The sequence below is a fragment of the Cajanus cajan genome, chromosome 4 (genome assembly GCF_000230855.2).
Source record: "Cajanus cajan strain Asha chromosome 4, NIPB_CcT2T_4, whole genome shotgun sequence".
Classification (NCBI taxonomy): domain Eukaryota; kingdom Viridiplantae; phylum Streptophyta; class Magnoliopsida; order Fabales; family Fabaceae; genus Cajanus; species Cajanus cajan.
This window is the reverse complement of record NC_138520.1, coordinates 71,883,101-71,896,845: the sequence shown is the minus strand read 5'-3', so window position 1 is coordinate 71,896,845 and position 13,745 is coordinate 71,883,101. Positions and strand designations below refer to the sequence as shown.

General features: G+C 31.6%; 1 protein-coding gene across 2 annotated transcripts; it reads right to left on the bottom strand.

Moving 5' to 3' along the window:
- Positions 1–1,178: 1,178 nt before the first annotated feature.
- Positions 1,179–10,340, bottom strand: LOC109814686 (ALBINO3-like protein 2, chloroplastic). 2 transcript variants are annotated; one of them, XM_020379172.3, is made up of 14 exons: positions 9,845–10,340; positions 9,624–9,730; positions 7,857–7,984; positions 6,392–6,463; positions 5,440–5,541; positions 4,461–4,520; positions 4,164–4,229; positions 3,561–3,608; positions 3,222–3,461; positions 3,067–3,122; positions 2,833–2,950; positions 2,556–2,645; positions 1,622–1,731; positions 1,179–1,516 (listed from the first exon to the last, which is right to left on the bottom strand). In XM_020379172.3, exons 1-14 carry the CDS (start codon positions 10,216–10,218, stop codon positions 1,366–1,368), a joined length of 1,722 nt encoding a protein of 573 aa, XP_020234761.2. In that variant the 5' UTR covers positions 10,219–10,340; the 3' UTR covers positions 1,179–1,365. The 2 variants fall into 2 exon arrangements, with proteins under 2 accessions (XP_020234761.2, XP_082929117.1); XM_083072991.1 differs by lacking the exon at positions 6,392–6,463.
- Between the last annotated feature and the right edge of the window lie 3,405 nt (positions 10,341–13,745).

Genomic DNA, 13,745 nt, shown 5'->3' with positions numbered 1-13,745 from the left:
TCATAACTAGTAAAACTCTCACTATCATAATCATTGTATCTTGATGTTTGTTAGCTTGTATATGATAGTTATAATATGTTAGAATAATACAACTCTTCAATTGAAAATAATAACGAAGTCAATTCATTCTTAAAATGACATCTTCAAGATACGAATCTCAAATGTTACTATTAAAGTTCACTTTAAAAGTGTGTTTGATACACATTAACTTTAAGTTACATGATAAAGGAGTAATATATAACAAATGTTTAAATTACTAGATAATATATATTGTTTGGTGAATAATGCACAATACAAACAAAATAATATTATATTTATTACAATATCTTTTTTAATATTAATTATTATAATAAATTATTATTATCTTAATGAAAATAATGGTGACAAAAATTATGATAATGATAATAACATTAATAGTAACAGTGGCAACAATAACAATAATTATGAGTGATAGGAACAAGATGATGATAATCAACAACGGTGATAATAGATGACAACAACAATGATATTAGACGATAACAACAACAACAACAATAATAATAATAATAATAATAATAATAATAATAATAAAAGTGGTATTAATACAACACTATGTTAGTGAATATTTTTATACTTGAAACAAAAAGTTATCCCACCTTTTATTAACAAAAAAATTAGACTTTTGTCCTATTTTTTTTATCATGTCCCATAATCTTTTTATAAATCAATCTGAAATAATTATACTTATCAACAAATCAAAAAACCTAAAAGTTTCGGTCTTGAATAGAAAAATAATGAATTTAAACCCTAATTCAAATCCAATTTGATGAAAAATAATCATTCAAATTAATTCGAACCAGCTTAATTAACTCAATTTAAAGTAGAAATCATATTAAGTCATTATGGAATTCAACTGGATGTACATCTTAAAAATATGAAACCACTTATACACACACATCCAAGAAAAGATATAGATTTTTTATGATTGGTAACAACTAACAAGCCACTTATACACACAAAATTAATCTTCAAAATTACAAACGCTGCCAATTAAATCCATTTAAGTACAAAATTTTATTTAGTCTATGAGCCTACCAAACATTAATCATTTAATATTTATTTTTATAATTTTAAAGACTTAACCATCATTTAGTAACATCAATAATGAAATAGCTGTTTGATAATTTCGAGGACTAAAATTGTATTTTTATAATTATAAGGAGTAGGACGTATTGCTCTTTCAATGATGAAACAATCCTCTACAGATTATTGTGTCGCGCAGCTGAAATCTAAGCTGACGAATAATCAAAATATTAATGCAAAGTTTTAGGTCAAACTTTATTGTTCTGACATATAATAAATAAAATCAGAAGAAAATTATGAAATTCAGAGTTCTCTCCTACTACGGGCAAGATCACTCGCAATATCATCATCTTGTTCACACTGATCCAAGAATTTTTTATAAGCAGGTTTGTGAGCAACAACAAGACGTAGGTACTTTGCAGCTTCGGCCTTTTGACCCGAATCAAATAGAGTGCTGTATACCCAACAAATTAAATCCAATCCAATGAACAAAATGAAAATAACAGTGTTAAAAGAGGAAATTTCAACACTAAAATAAGGTAATTGACCTAAATTATACCTGGCAAGCAACAGCAACCCATCAAAATAATAGCCTTTGCTAGTAGGATCTTCTGGCTCCTCCATATTTGCTATTCTTTCAAAGTGTGCCCTTCCTTCGGCCCTCTTTCCCTGCCATACATAAAATTATGAAGAAAAATGAGAATCATAGCAAATCCTACTGAAGATCTAGAAGCTTCTAAAATTGGCAGGCATATTGTCTGCCAATAGTTGGGAAATAACACCAAAACAACAATTAAGCCTTTTTTTCTCACAATGTCATATTGGTTACATGGATCAAATGACACCATAACGTTCTAACTTAAATCATGTCTATAGATAAATTATTGGCTTCTAGATCCTACTTAATTGTTTCTTCTGTAGTTTTTATCAGTCTCTCTGCCTCTTGTTACTGGGCTAACCTCCATCTAGTCCACTCTTCTTAGTGTTAGTGGGGCTTCTATAGGTCTTTCCCACACATGTCCAAATCACATAAGGTGAAAGACAAATATACCACCATTTCTACAATAGGTGCTGCCACAACTTTTTCCCTAACGCATTCATTTCTAATGCTACCTCATCTAGCATCTCCACCCTACAATGCAACATTCTCACCGATACGTAGTTTATTCTTTTGTCAACTTTTCATTGCTCAACATTCAGTTCCATGCAATATCACAGTTCTTTTAGTTCCACTCGAGTCAGACAGCAACTGCCTCTAAAACACAACCAACTTCCAAAAATTGTTCTTTAGAAGGAATAGAGGTGCAATTTTCATTCAGTTAACGAGATATTCCCTCCGTCAAATTGTTCTACAAGACACGCATTTGATGCACAAGCTATCCAAATATTCCCTCCGTCAAATGCATATCCAAGCCTTTTTGACAATATATGATATATCCAAAAATATGTTCAGACAAAAGTTTGCTCAGAACAAATTGAAGTATGTGTTTCACCTGTCGCTCGCAGGCAATTCCAGCCCACTGGGATGAAAGAATCAAAAGATCAACTTCTTCCGCATCAGTTGGATGTCCAGCAAGAGAAAGCTAATAAAAAATCAGAAAATAATTAGGGACTGACGGAAGTGAAATGAGACAAGAATTTTCTGGTATAAGCAAAAATGAAAAAGAGCAATGCAAAATATCATAGTTCACAGTCGAATAAATACTTGACATAGTAGTTAAAAACCAGCACAACAAATTAAAAAACGTGAAGGCAGGTATGAATTCGTACATTTGATATTGCACGCTCAAAGTATTCGTTAGCTTCATCATTAACATGCTTCAGCAATAGAACCCGACCCATCAAAACTAAAGCTCGTACATATTCAGGGTCCTTATCAAGGGCTAGTCTGTACATGGAATTCAATGCAAAGCACCATCAACCAGAGATAAAGCTTAAAAATATAACAACGGGTTTTCTTTCCAATTTTTCATCCCACTGCACAAACTAAAAAGGAGAACTTACTTTAGTAAGGGAATGGCACTTTCTTTATCATCACCGTTTAGAAATGGGACAGAAAGCTGTAAACAATCAAACCATTAATTAATCACATTCTTGGAGCCAATCTGAATTTAATGATATATCACACATCATATATTCTCATGTTCCAATTCACTCACAGCAGTCAGTTCTTTAGGGGACATCTCCTCTGTAGGTATTCTATGCCACTTTTCTGGTGAATCCAAAGGATTTTTTTTAGGAGAAACAGTTTCCTTGATAGTTGTTGTTGAACTATTGTCTTGTAACCCTGGCAAAGGAGCTGTTTTAGAAGCATCAATTTCCTTAGAAGCTACCTTTGGACTATTCTTGTCTTGTAACCCCAACTTTGCAAGGACAGCAGGATGTCTAAGGGCTATGTGCTGCAAAGTTTATTGTTTGTTGGGTCAGCTTTAAGAGCTGTAGGACAATAGTGGTTCAAACTAAAATAACCCACAGACATGCAAGGTTTTCTTACTTACCTGAATGAAAGTTAATGAACTATTGGTAATCCAATAGAGCTGGCTCCCCTACAAGAGTATATTAGAGTAAAATATTACTAAAACCTTCATGACAAGAGATGGAATAAGTTTACCATAAAATACAGTTTGAATGAAAAATGGGACATGCAATACAGCAACAATTTACTAATCTTGTTAAAAATTATGAGATTAAATTATAACCAAAAGTTCCCCCTTTTCTTTTAACAGGAAAATTAACCTACTAATGTGAGTCCAGAAACTGTGACCACAACCTGCACCTTTGGTTTCAAAATAGGAGAATGCACCACTAGACTTAAATGTTGCTGAAATTTAACTCTACTCCTATAGTTAAGCTGGTTCAAGTTTCCTTACTAATCAGGCATTCAGATTAACTAGAATAAACGACAATAGTATCAGATGGATTGTAAAGAAATTGTAGCTTATATTCAAAAGTGTAGTCTAGGTTTCTTTGTAAACCATACCTCTAGTGTCTACAGATACTGTTAGGCGGCTACCACTACAACTACTCTAATAGTGAGAGAAAAAAGATGTTATCCAACACTAACATCCTAACAACACAAAACATGTAAGGATTAAAGTTACCTGAGGAATGCAAAAGCCCATGAAAGCTATAGGCACCGTTAGAAAGTCCAAGTATCGCTTATAATACTGCAGCAACAAACGCATTTCTCACTTAATGGTGGAATTACTGTATTCTAATTTGATTAAAAGGATAAATTCCCTTATATCACAACATATAAACAAGATTCTTAAACAATTAGTCATATGAAATTAGCAGATTCATATCACAGAAAATGCACAACTAAAAAATCAAGTATCAACTCCATTTTTGCCCAAGAACAAGCAATACATTAGAAGTACCAAAGAAGTTATACTCACTTTGGCTAATAAGTCAAAAATATCCCTTGTCTCAGCAACCAAAGGTTTCCCAAAAGATATCTGATAAATCAATGAACACAAATTATTAGACATTATATGACTAACTCATCCATGCCCCTTGCAGAATGAAAAAGAGAATTAAGGTACAATTGCATACACTAAACAAAACCCAAACAGAAAGCAAGCAATCCACCCTACCATACATCAAACCATTTGACTATATTTTATAGCAAATGAATATTAGAGACTATTTGGTTTTTAAAATTTATAGCACATGAAATATTAGGGATTATTTGGTTTCTCTTTTCATTTTCTGTTTTCACTTTTAATTACAAAATTGTCACCTTATTTTCATTTTGTTTCTTATTTTCAAAGTTTGAATAGAAAAAGAGTGTATGCAAACATGGTGGAATTTTTGTAATTAATAGTGAAATAGAAAATGAAAACACAACATTATTTAAAACCTTTGTTAACTTATTACACTGTATTTTATGTTACTTTATTCATTTATTGCTAAAAAACTAGCATTAAGCCAAGCAATATAGCTTGTATAACGAATAAAACCTAATACCAAGTTTGATTCATTATCATAGGCAGAATAGCAGAGCCAGTAGGCCAACAATGCATATCAGATTGTGACTGGATTAATCACTCGCCATTAACCAGTTGCTTTTGGATCCATCAATATTACCAGCTATTATGATTTTGGTAATTCTACCTTTATTATAACAGCTGGCCCAAAATATCTTGTTAAACACTTGGCTCAACTACATCCAACCAGACCAACCCTTACCAAGAGGGTTGCTGCCACAACAGAATGATAAATCCAACTCGTTTTTTTAATTGACAGACACTTGGATCCATTTTTCTAATGTACACACTACACAGGCATGAATATGGGGGTAAGACAACAAAAGGTAAGTAGAAATATAATTTTAAGGTTATATCCCTCATGTATATGGATTCAGTATTCCGTTACCTGAACATTGAGGTAATGCAAACCAGCAATCAGAAAAGGAAAGATGAACCCTGAATAACCGTGAGAGAGTTCTGTTAAATTCTGGAACCACAAAGCACCACCCTGCGAGATATTTAACAAGTTTCAATTTTCAGCAACAATGAGTGTCTGTCTGCATATGATTTGTATAACTGTCAACACTCAATACTAATGTTGAAATATTGAGATTTTAGGTATAGAGGAAGAAAGAGAGATTGAAACATTGAATTGATATTAATTGAAATGTATTACAATGTTGATTTGTTCATAAAACCTTGAGTACTACCTTTTCTACACTAACCATAATCTTAACTAATTAGGAAAACAAATCATATTATAACCAATAAATAGGAAAACTAATATTAGAGGAATATCTAGGAAAGGATAATTGATAAGATACTTTCATATATTGTGACAATTTTGATATAGCTTCCGTACAGCAATAAATTTTCCAAATGTTGAAGTACGTGTTTGGGAACCCATTTGCATCATTGCAAACGGGATTTCACACATTCCTATGCAGGAAATGAAGAAGCAACATTTTGTTGCTTGGGCGTTAAACATGAATTTTTTTTCACGTTGAACTGTAAACCAAACATAGCCGAAGTCTATAAGTTAGGTGGCATCTTTACAGCTTATTGTAATTCATTCTAATCCTTCTTATCCAATTTAGTCAGTTCTTTATGTTAGATATATTCTCATTCATGATTTTATTCATTGTAGTTAGACCCAATTCCACTTTATCAAGAATGTAGATTTGGGATTAATTCAACCCTACAAAAAATATAAGGTGAAGATTGTTATCTACTTATATATTATATTTTGACCATATCACTTGTGGGATCTCCAACATATATATATTATGCTAAAAAATATGAAGATACATAAAGCAGAAACACAGTCAAAACAGCATTTTAATAAGTTAGTGCATTACACAATCAAAACCAGGGTGACCATCCAGTGACATCTTCCTTACACTAATCATCCACAAGAAAAAGCATGGAACCTGGAGATAAATAAAAGACCAAAGTTAAAATTATGACCAAACTTTTGTGAAGCAGCACTATGATCATGTTATTCTTTTCTTCCATATTCTTGATGATAAAAAAAATAAATTCTACAACTTTATTTACAGCATCAATGTGCCAAATGACAAATGTTCTGTGCAGTTCTGTTAACAGGAAGGAGGCCAAAATTTAGCAGCAGTGTGAGTTTATGCAATTATTTGGTGCATTTGGCTGGAGCAGAAGACACAATTTTAAGATTGTGTATTCACCATTCAATCTTTTGGATAATATTATGTTTTCATACTCCATTGATGTTCAGCCCACAGTGTTTCCATTTCAGACTTGCAGAAATTGGGCAGCCCTGCTACTACGGTACTACCTTATCTATCAGATTTTCTCTTTCCATCTGTTCCCATCCCCCTTTTGTTCTCTGACCCATTGTATTAGAGTTTCTTTTTTTCCTATTCTCTCAATTAAACCCTAATTGTGTGAAATGAAAATAATTTCCTTTGATAAAAGTCAACTAACAGTTGAAAATGAGGGTTGGCTCAACAAGTATGATCAAAATGCATCAACTAAAAGGTATTGGGCTCCTGGAGGTAGTTTATTGGTAGTTCATCTGTAACCTTCCGCTCAGATTGGGCATGGTTGGACCTTGGAATGGAGCAACTTCCCCTCCACCAAAGCTTTTTTGTACCACAAAATAAAAGCTACCAGTTAAACAATTTGGTTATGAGATTAATTAATATAAAGCACAATTTCTTTTAGATTAAATGAACCTCTTTGACAGAGGTTTCAGCTTCCAAACAGAGCATGGATGCTCCCTCTAATACTTAGGAAGGTGAAGACAAGCTCAAATATAAAGAAAGAACCATGAAACTCTGTTGGAAAGCTTGAATTCAGTTATTCACAAATTTTCTTCAGTTCAAGTAGTGGAGGTAGGTCATAAGCCAATGCAGTCTTTAGAAATTGTAAGCAATTAAGTCTAAACACCATATCACTCCATAACTTTTTTAAAATGACAATGCAGCAACATAAGCTATGTCGTAAGTCAGGAAGGAAGAAATTTTCAATTGAACACTAACACTTTATAAAAATAAAATAAAAAACATTTTTTTCAGGAGTGGCTGCTGTTTCTTCCTTTTGAGATATTAGACATTCTTTAATTAGCAAGCACAATATTTTGACTGACACTAACTGAGGTTTTTCTTTCCTTCATTATTTTTATATCAGATAACCTGGGAATTTCCTTCATCCTCATCACAGCAGCAGCTGTTCTTGGAGGTTGCTTTTGGCTGTGATCTTATTAGTAAATACAATTTGGGGAGAAGAATGCAAATTCATTGCTGAAGGATTCATCAACAATGTTTCCCATGAAGCTAGATATATCACCTGTACAATGTATGGTACCAGTGGCCACGCATAAGAGGGACATCCAATTGCTTTTCTCTTCTTCTGGAAGAATAGAAACTGACGAATATAACTCTTTCCTGAGAAAGGTGGTGGGAATGGAGGAGGCACTTTAAGAATTGAAGGAACCAAACAAATATTAATAACAATTAAAGTAGATGAACTAGAAATGGAAAATGAAAAAAGATTTCTTGTATGGGTTATAAGGTGGTAAGGAAGTATCCACTCCCATTTTCTAATCACAAAAAGGAACAAAACACATGTTAAAGATTAAGAACAGTCTGGTGCACAACAAAATAAAATGATGCCAAAACAAGGAGGCTTGTTGGCATACGTGCACAAAAACACAATCTATATGTCCATTACACAACATTTGCACATAATGGTAGCAAAAGCTAGGACGAAAAGTCATTCAATGCAACAGAAGTGAGGAAATAGACAATCAATAACTGCATTGAAAGCTAGATTACAAAGAAAAAGAAAAAAAAAAGAAATTGCATTGGGCTCCTCTAATCTCCTCTGTACCTGGTCTTTGTTGAATGGAGTAGTTTTGTTTTAGTAAGTCGCTTCTGTAATTACTATGATGTTAGATCAAGTTACTTATCAGTGAAATGTTCTGTTTACTGGCTAATCCATCATGTTGTGGGTTAACAATTGGAATTCTAAACACTTGAAATGTTCTGCAAACTTGTTACCATTTCTGAGAAACTGCTGTTATGATTGTTTCTTTTTAATTTATGCATAACAGAAATGTAGCTTTGTAAATGCTATATAATTGCTCTTTTGGTGGTTCTGATAATTTACAAAGAAACATACTGCTGGGACTGAAAAGTACATCCTTAATTGATACATCTATTAAGTTATTTAAGTTTCTTGAACTTAGTTGTGGATAATCAATATCAATGATGATATTAATCACTCATGCCTTTGTGCAGTCTAGCAAATGGCATTCCTTTATATCTTCATTATGGCACTATGGCTACTATGAAGCCAAGAGCACAAATATGGCACTAATGGCCCAACGCATTTTTCAGCAGCAAGAAAAGGTTCAAATAGTAAAAACAAAAAAGTGAGTTTTAACGTGTAAGTTAACTGATGTTATGGAAGGGGTGGTATGTGAAAGCCAAATTATAAAATAAGGAAGGTGGGTGTCAATTAATAAAATAGAAGGGAGGTCAGTGTTATTTTGACAGACCTCAAGGGAGGATATAGCAATCAGCACTAACAAAGTACTAAATACTACCTAATTATAAACACATGTTTGAAGCAACAAACAGCATTATACAAAAAATAAATAAATAAATAAAATTAAAAAAGTGACAATAATTAGCTACAGCAGCATAATAACTTGCAAACAAGAAACAAATGAATTAACCTAGCAGAATCAATCTATTTATTCCCTGGTTGGATAATTTTTTCCGTAAACACTTACAGAAGAAGAAAATACGAAGGAAAAATACATTGAGCTTCTTCATAAGTAAAAATCAACTGATGCACCTTAACTTTTGGAGAAGTTAAACGAAAAGAAGTAAAAAGCTTACATAAAAAAGTGCATAAGTTGATTTTAGCTTGTGCAAGAAGTACAATTCATTTTCCTTTCTTATTTTCTTAGGAGAAGTTTATCTAAACAACCCTATAAACTAATTTATTAAATTTTACTTCAGATTAAAATAGAATAACTAGTAAATAGATTACGCATATTAAAGAAAGAGGCTATGAACTAATTTGAGTAAAGCACATGATACTCACATTTAGGAAAGAACTCTCCAATCCTTTTAAGCTTGTGAAGTGTCAGAATCAAAGGACAAAGGATAACAATTCTGAGCGCCAAAGTAGAGGAAACTATAGTAATCCACCTGAAATTCAATTACTGGATTAACACGAACGTTCGTTTCAGAATCGAAAACTGAACAGAGAAACAAATGTTACAGTAGCAATGGCAACATGAAATACGAGACCTAGAAGCTTACCACGGAAATCCAGAAATATCGTGGAGTGATTCGAGCAACCAAATCACCGCGCGAACGGGAAAAACGGCGTCGTCTTCACCGCCGCCACTGCTATCGGTGATTGTTTTCAGAAGCTCCGAGTTAGCCGGCGAGTCGACACCGAACGAGTCCAGCGACGAATCGCGGTCGTGGGAAGAGCGAGTGGAGAAAGCGCGTGAGCGGAACGCGTCGAGAAATGCGAGGGTTGGAGAGTGAGAGTGAGAGTGAGAGTGAGGTAAGGCGGGAGCGGGGAGTGGAGGAGGACGTTGAGAGGTGAGGACGCGTGGCAGATAGAGGAGAGAGGAGGATGGCCGCGCGCGGCGGAGGTGAGAAAAGAGCGCCGCCACGGTCGCCATCGGCGGCGGAAGGAAGCACAGTGCGAGGGCTAAGTGCTAAGGTGTAACTTGGCTTACTGGAAAACTGAGTTCCGACTTCGGAGTCATGCATGCGTTTACACTCCGATTTAATTAATTTTTCTTTTTTACCGTTTTCTAAATTGTATACTATAGTATATAGTAATGTTCTCATGACAATGTTTATTATATCTATATTTATTATTATTTTCTTCTTTTTTAAATTATGTACACTTTCAAAAATTAAAAACAGTTTATACTGTAAAGTAATTTTATAGATCATCATAAATTATCGTATTTTTATTTTTTGAATTATATTAATGATGTGAAATATCTAATGTCTAGAATTTAACAATAGTGTTTTTTTTTCATGCACAAATATAAGACTTTAATCTAAGATCTAACTTAAAGGGATATAATATAGTATCGTTCATATATAATTTAGTTGACAAAAATTTCAGTAGTAATGATGATAATTGTTAGTATTTTGACAAATGTATCAAAATTATAAATAAATAAATAAATAAATAAAATAAACAAAAATCTAAATATCAAATTCATAGTAACATGTCCAATATTCACTTAATATTCAATTTAATGCTAGTTAAGAAAAGATTGTGTCTAAAAATTTGTTACATAAATTGAAAAGTTCTAATTTGAAAAAGAATAGTGAAATTATATTTTTAAGTTTTTAATATTAAAATTTGAAATTAAAATGAGTTATGATTTATGAATATTAAAATTATTAAGATTTGTATTTTATGAAAAAAGTTAATCAAATAATTTGCATTAAAACTAGAGGTCAATTAATGAACCTCCCATTATCTTCAATAATAAGATTTTTTTTTTCAATTCATGATTTTAAAAGTGTTTCTCAATAACATTCAATTATATGAGTTCATATTCAATGTGATCATGTCAAAATAAACATTAAAGAGGGGAGAAAAAAATAATTAACTGGATTAAAATCTTAATATACAATTAAAAAAAAGTATAGGGAATTAGGTCAGTTATGTCAATTTACATCACAAGTGAATTAGTAGCTCATAATTAGTATAAGAGAAAAACTAGTTTTGGAATGTGTCCATAATAATGAGTACTTACTCCTTTTTTTTCTTTTAGAAAATGCAAGTCTCTATAAAATGAATGTCGAGTTTATTTTCTTATGTGAAACGCCCGATTTATAAATCATAGTATTATATATATATATATTGAAAATAAAAATATATTATTAATAATATTATACGTGATAACAATGAAATATTTTTACAGATAATATTTGTAATAGTGTACTATTTTACACATTATTTCTTTTTTTTACTTCTATTACAATATTTACATTGATAGTGGAAATAAATTTACAATTGAAATAAAATAGATTCATCAAACAATCTCTATATTCCAATTCCTTCCAAGGAAAACAATAGCAATAACCACTGCAAAATAATCTGGAATCCTAAGTAGATCCATCTATTTTGTAATATATTTAATTTAAAAAAATAAAGAAAAACAAGGAGTAAGAACAATATCCAATAAATACAATAATTCAAAAGAATGTACAGAATTATTTATAATCAATATTAAACACACACACACACACACACACATATATATATATATATATATATATATAAATATATATACAGATCATATATTAGATTTTCATGTTACAATAAAATTTGAATTATACTTGTAGTGACTAGTTAGGATAAATGAGCATCATCATAATACCAACCAACAAAAGGAAATTTCACCTTAACCAATAATAAGATATTTCACCTTCATTTCTTACTTATTTAAATCTCCAAGATCAAACCTCCAACTACAAATAATTCAAATTTTATCTTCCATGGCCATAGAATAATATTTATCTTCATCAATACACGAAGAAATAACAAAAGATATCAAAACTATATTATAGTTGATTATAAAATATATTTACATTAAATAAATTCAAATAATATTTACATAAAAAGAGTATATTAAAAGTCTCAATCATATAAATGAAAATGACAATCATTATAAAATAATTAAACAATATAAAATATGAACACCTTAATAATTATTATGGATAAAAATAATCATAGGTTAAACAAATAAATGAGGTTAGGGACACCTCACTAAATAAATATATATAAAATATAACATAAATAAATAAACATAGTAGTGTATAAAATTTTAAAGAGATAAAGTTTTACTCCTTCTTACCTCAGAACATCGACTTATTTATCAAAAATCTTCAAGATCCTCTTCCTACTCACTTTTTCTCTATTTCCCTCTTTCTCTCTCTCTCTCTCTCTCTCTCTCTCTCTCTCTCTCTCTCTCTCTCTCTCTCTCTCTCTCTCTCTCTCTCTCTCTCTCTCTCTCTCTCTCTCTCTCTCTCTCTCTCTCTCTCTCTCTCTCTCTCTCTCTCTTTCTCTTTCTCTTTTTCAACTCCGTTATAATTTTTCACAGCCCTCACTCCTATTTATAAAAGTTTGGAGTGGCCAGAACGACCCGTTCTGGACCAATTTGTTATCTGTAATATTTATAACTAGAACGATCGTTCTTAAGACCGGGACGGCCCGTTCTGAGGTTGGATTTTACTCATGACGATCATAATTGAAACGGCCCGTTTCCAACTAAGGTCTTTAGGCATTTTTTATAATTCAGAATGGCCCGTTTCAGTTTGAGAACGGCCCGTTCTGGGACAACAAAAATAGGTTATTTTCATAATTTGGAACGGCCCATTCCACTTTTTGGAACGACCTGTTCTAAGTCTTTAAAAAAATAATAAAATAAATAAATAAATAATATTTATTATTTAAATATAAAACCCATTTAATAATCTTTATAAATATAAAATAAATGATAATTAACTATTGTATTAGTAAATTTTTAGGACGTTACATTACGTCTTTTATATGTCTTCTAATTTTAGGTAAATAGATCACGCTTAAGCGAGTTTTCAAAGAACATTATAGATATTATTTGTCTTGTCTTACTTAAACAAGTCTTCATGTCTAAAATTAAGGTGTTTTCTATTATGTTTTGCTTAAACAATCAAAAAATAGTTTGCTTAAGCAAGCCTTCAGTACCTAAGAAGGTTTGTTCTTAGCCAATTCTAGCTTAAGTGAGTCTTCTCCTCTAAACACTTTAACTTTGACACTTGATTTCTCCATCTCTTCTCCAATACTTCAACTTTTCATTTATTATAACTTTGCAAGAAAAATAAATCTTAACAAACCAAAACATCTAATTTTCAATTTATTTACTTCTAATTATCAATTACTTAAGTAAAAAAAAATGAAACTTGTTAAATGCTCAAACTAAAAACCATGAAAGAAACAACAAACATATTTACTAACATAGTTGTCTGAATCTAGGTTGGAGGAGTATCAGGAACTTAAACACCCTCTACCTCAAACCCCATTATACTAACGCATCAGTCACTTTAATTTTCTCTCTAAAGACATGCTTACAACTTACAAGCCAAACATGTTATGCCATGCTACAACTTCATTTCAAAGGAATACCAAATATGATTTCTA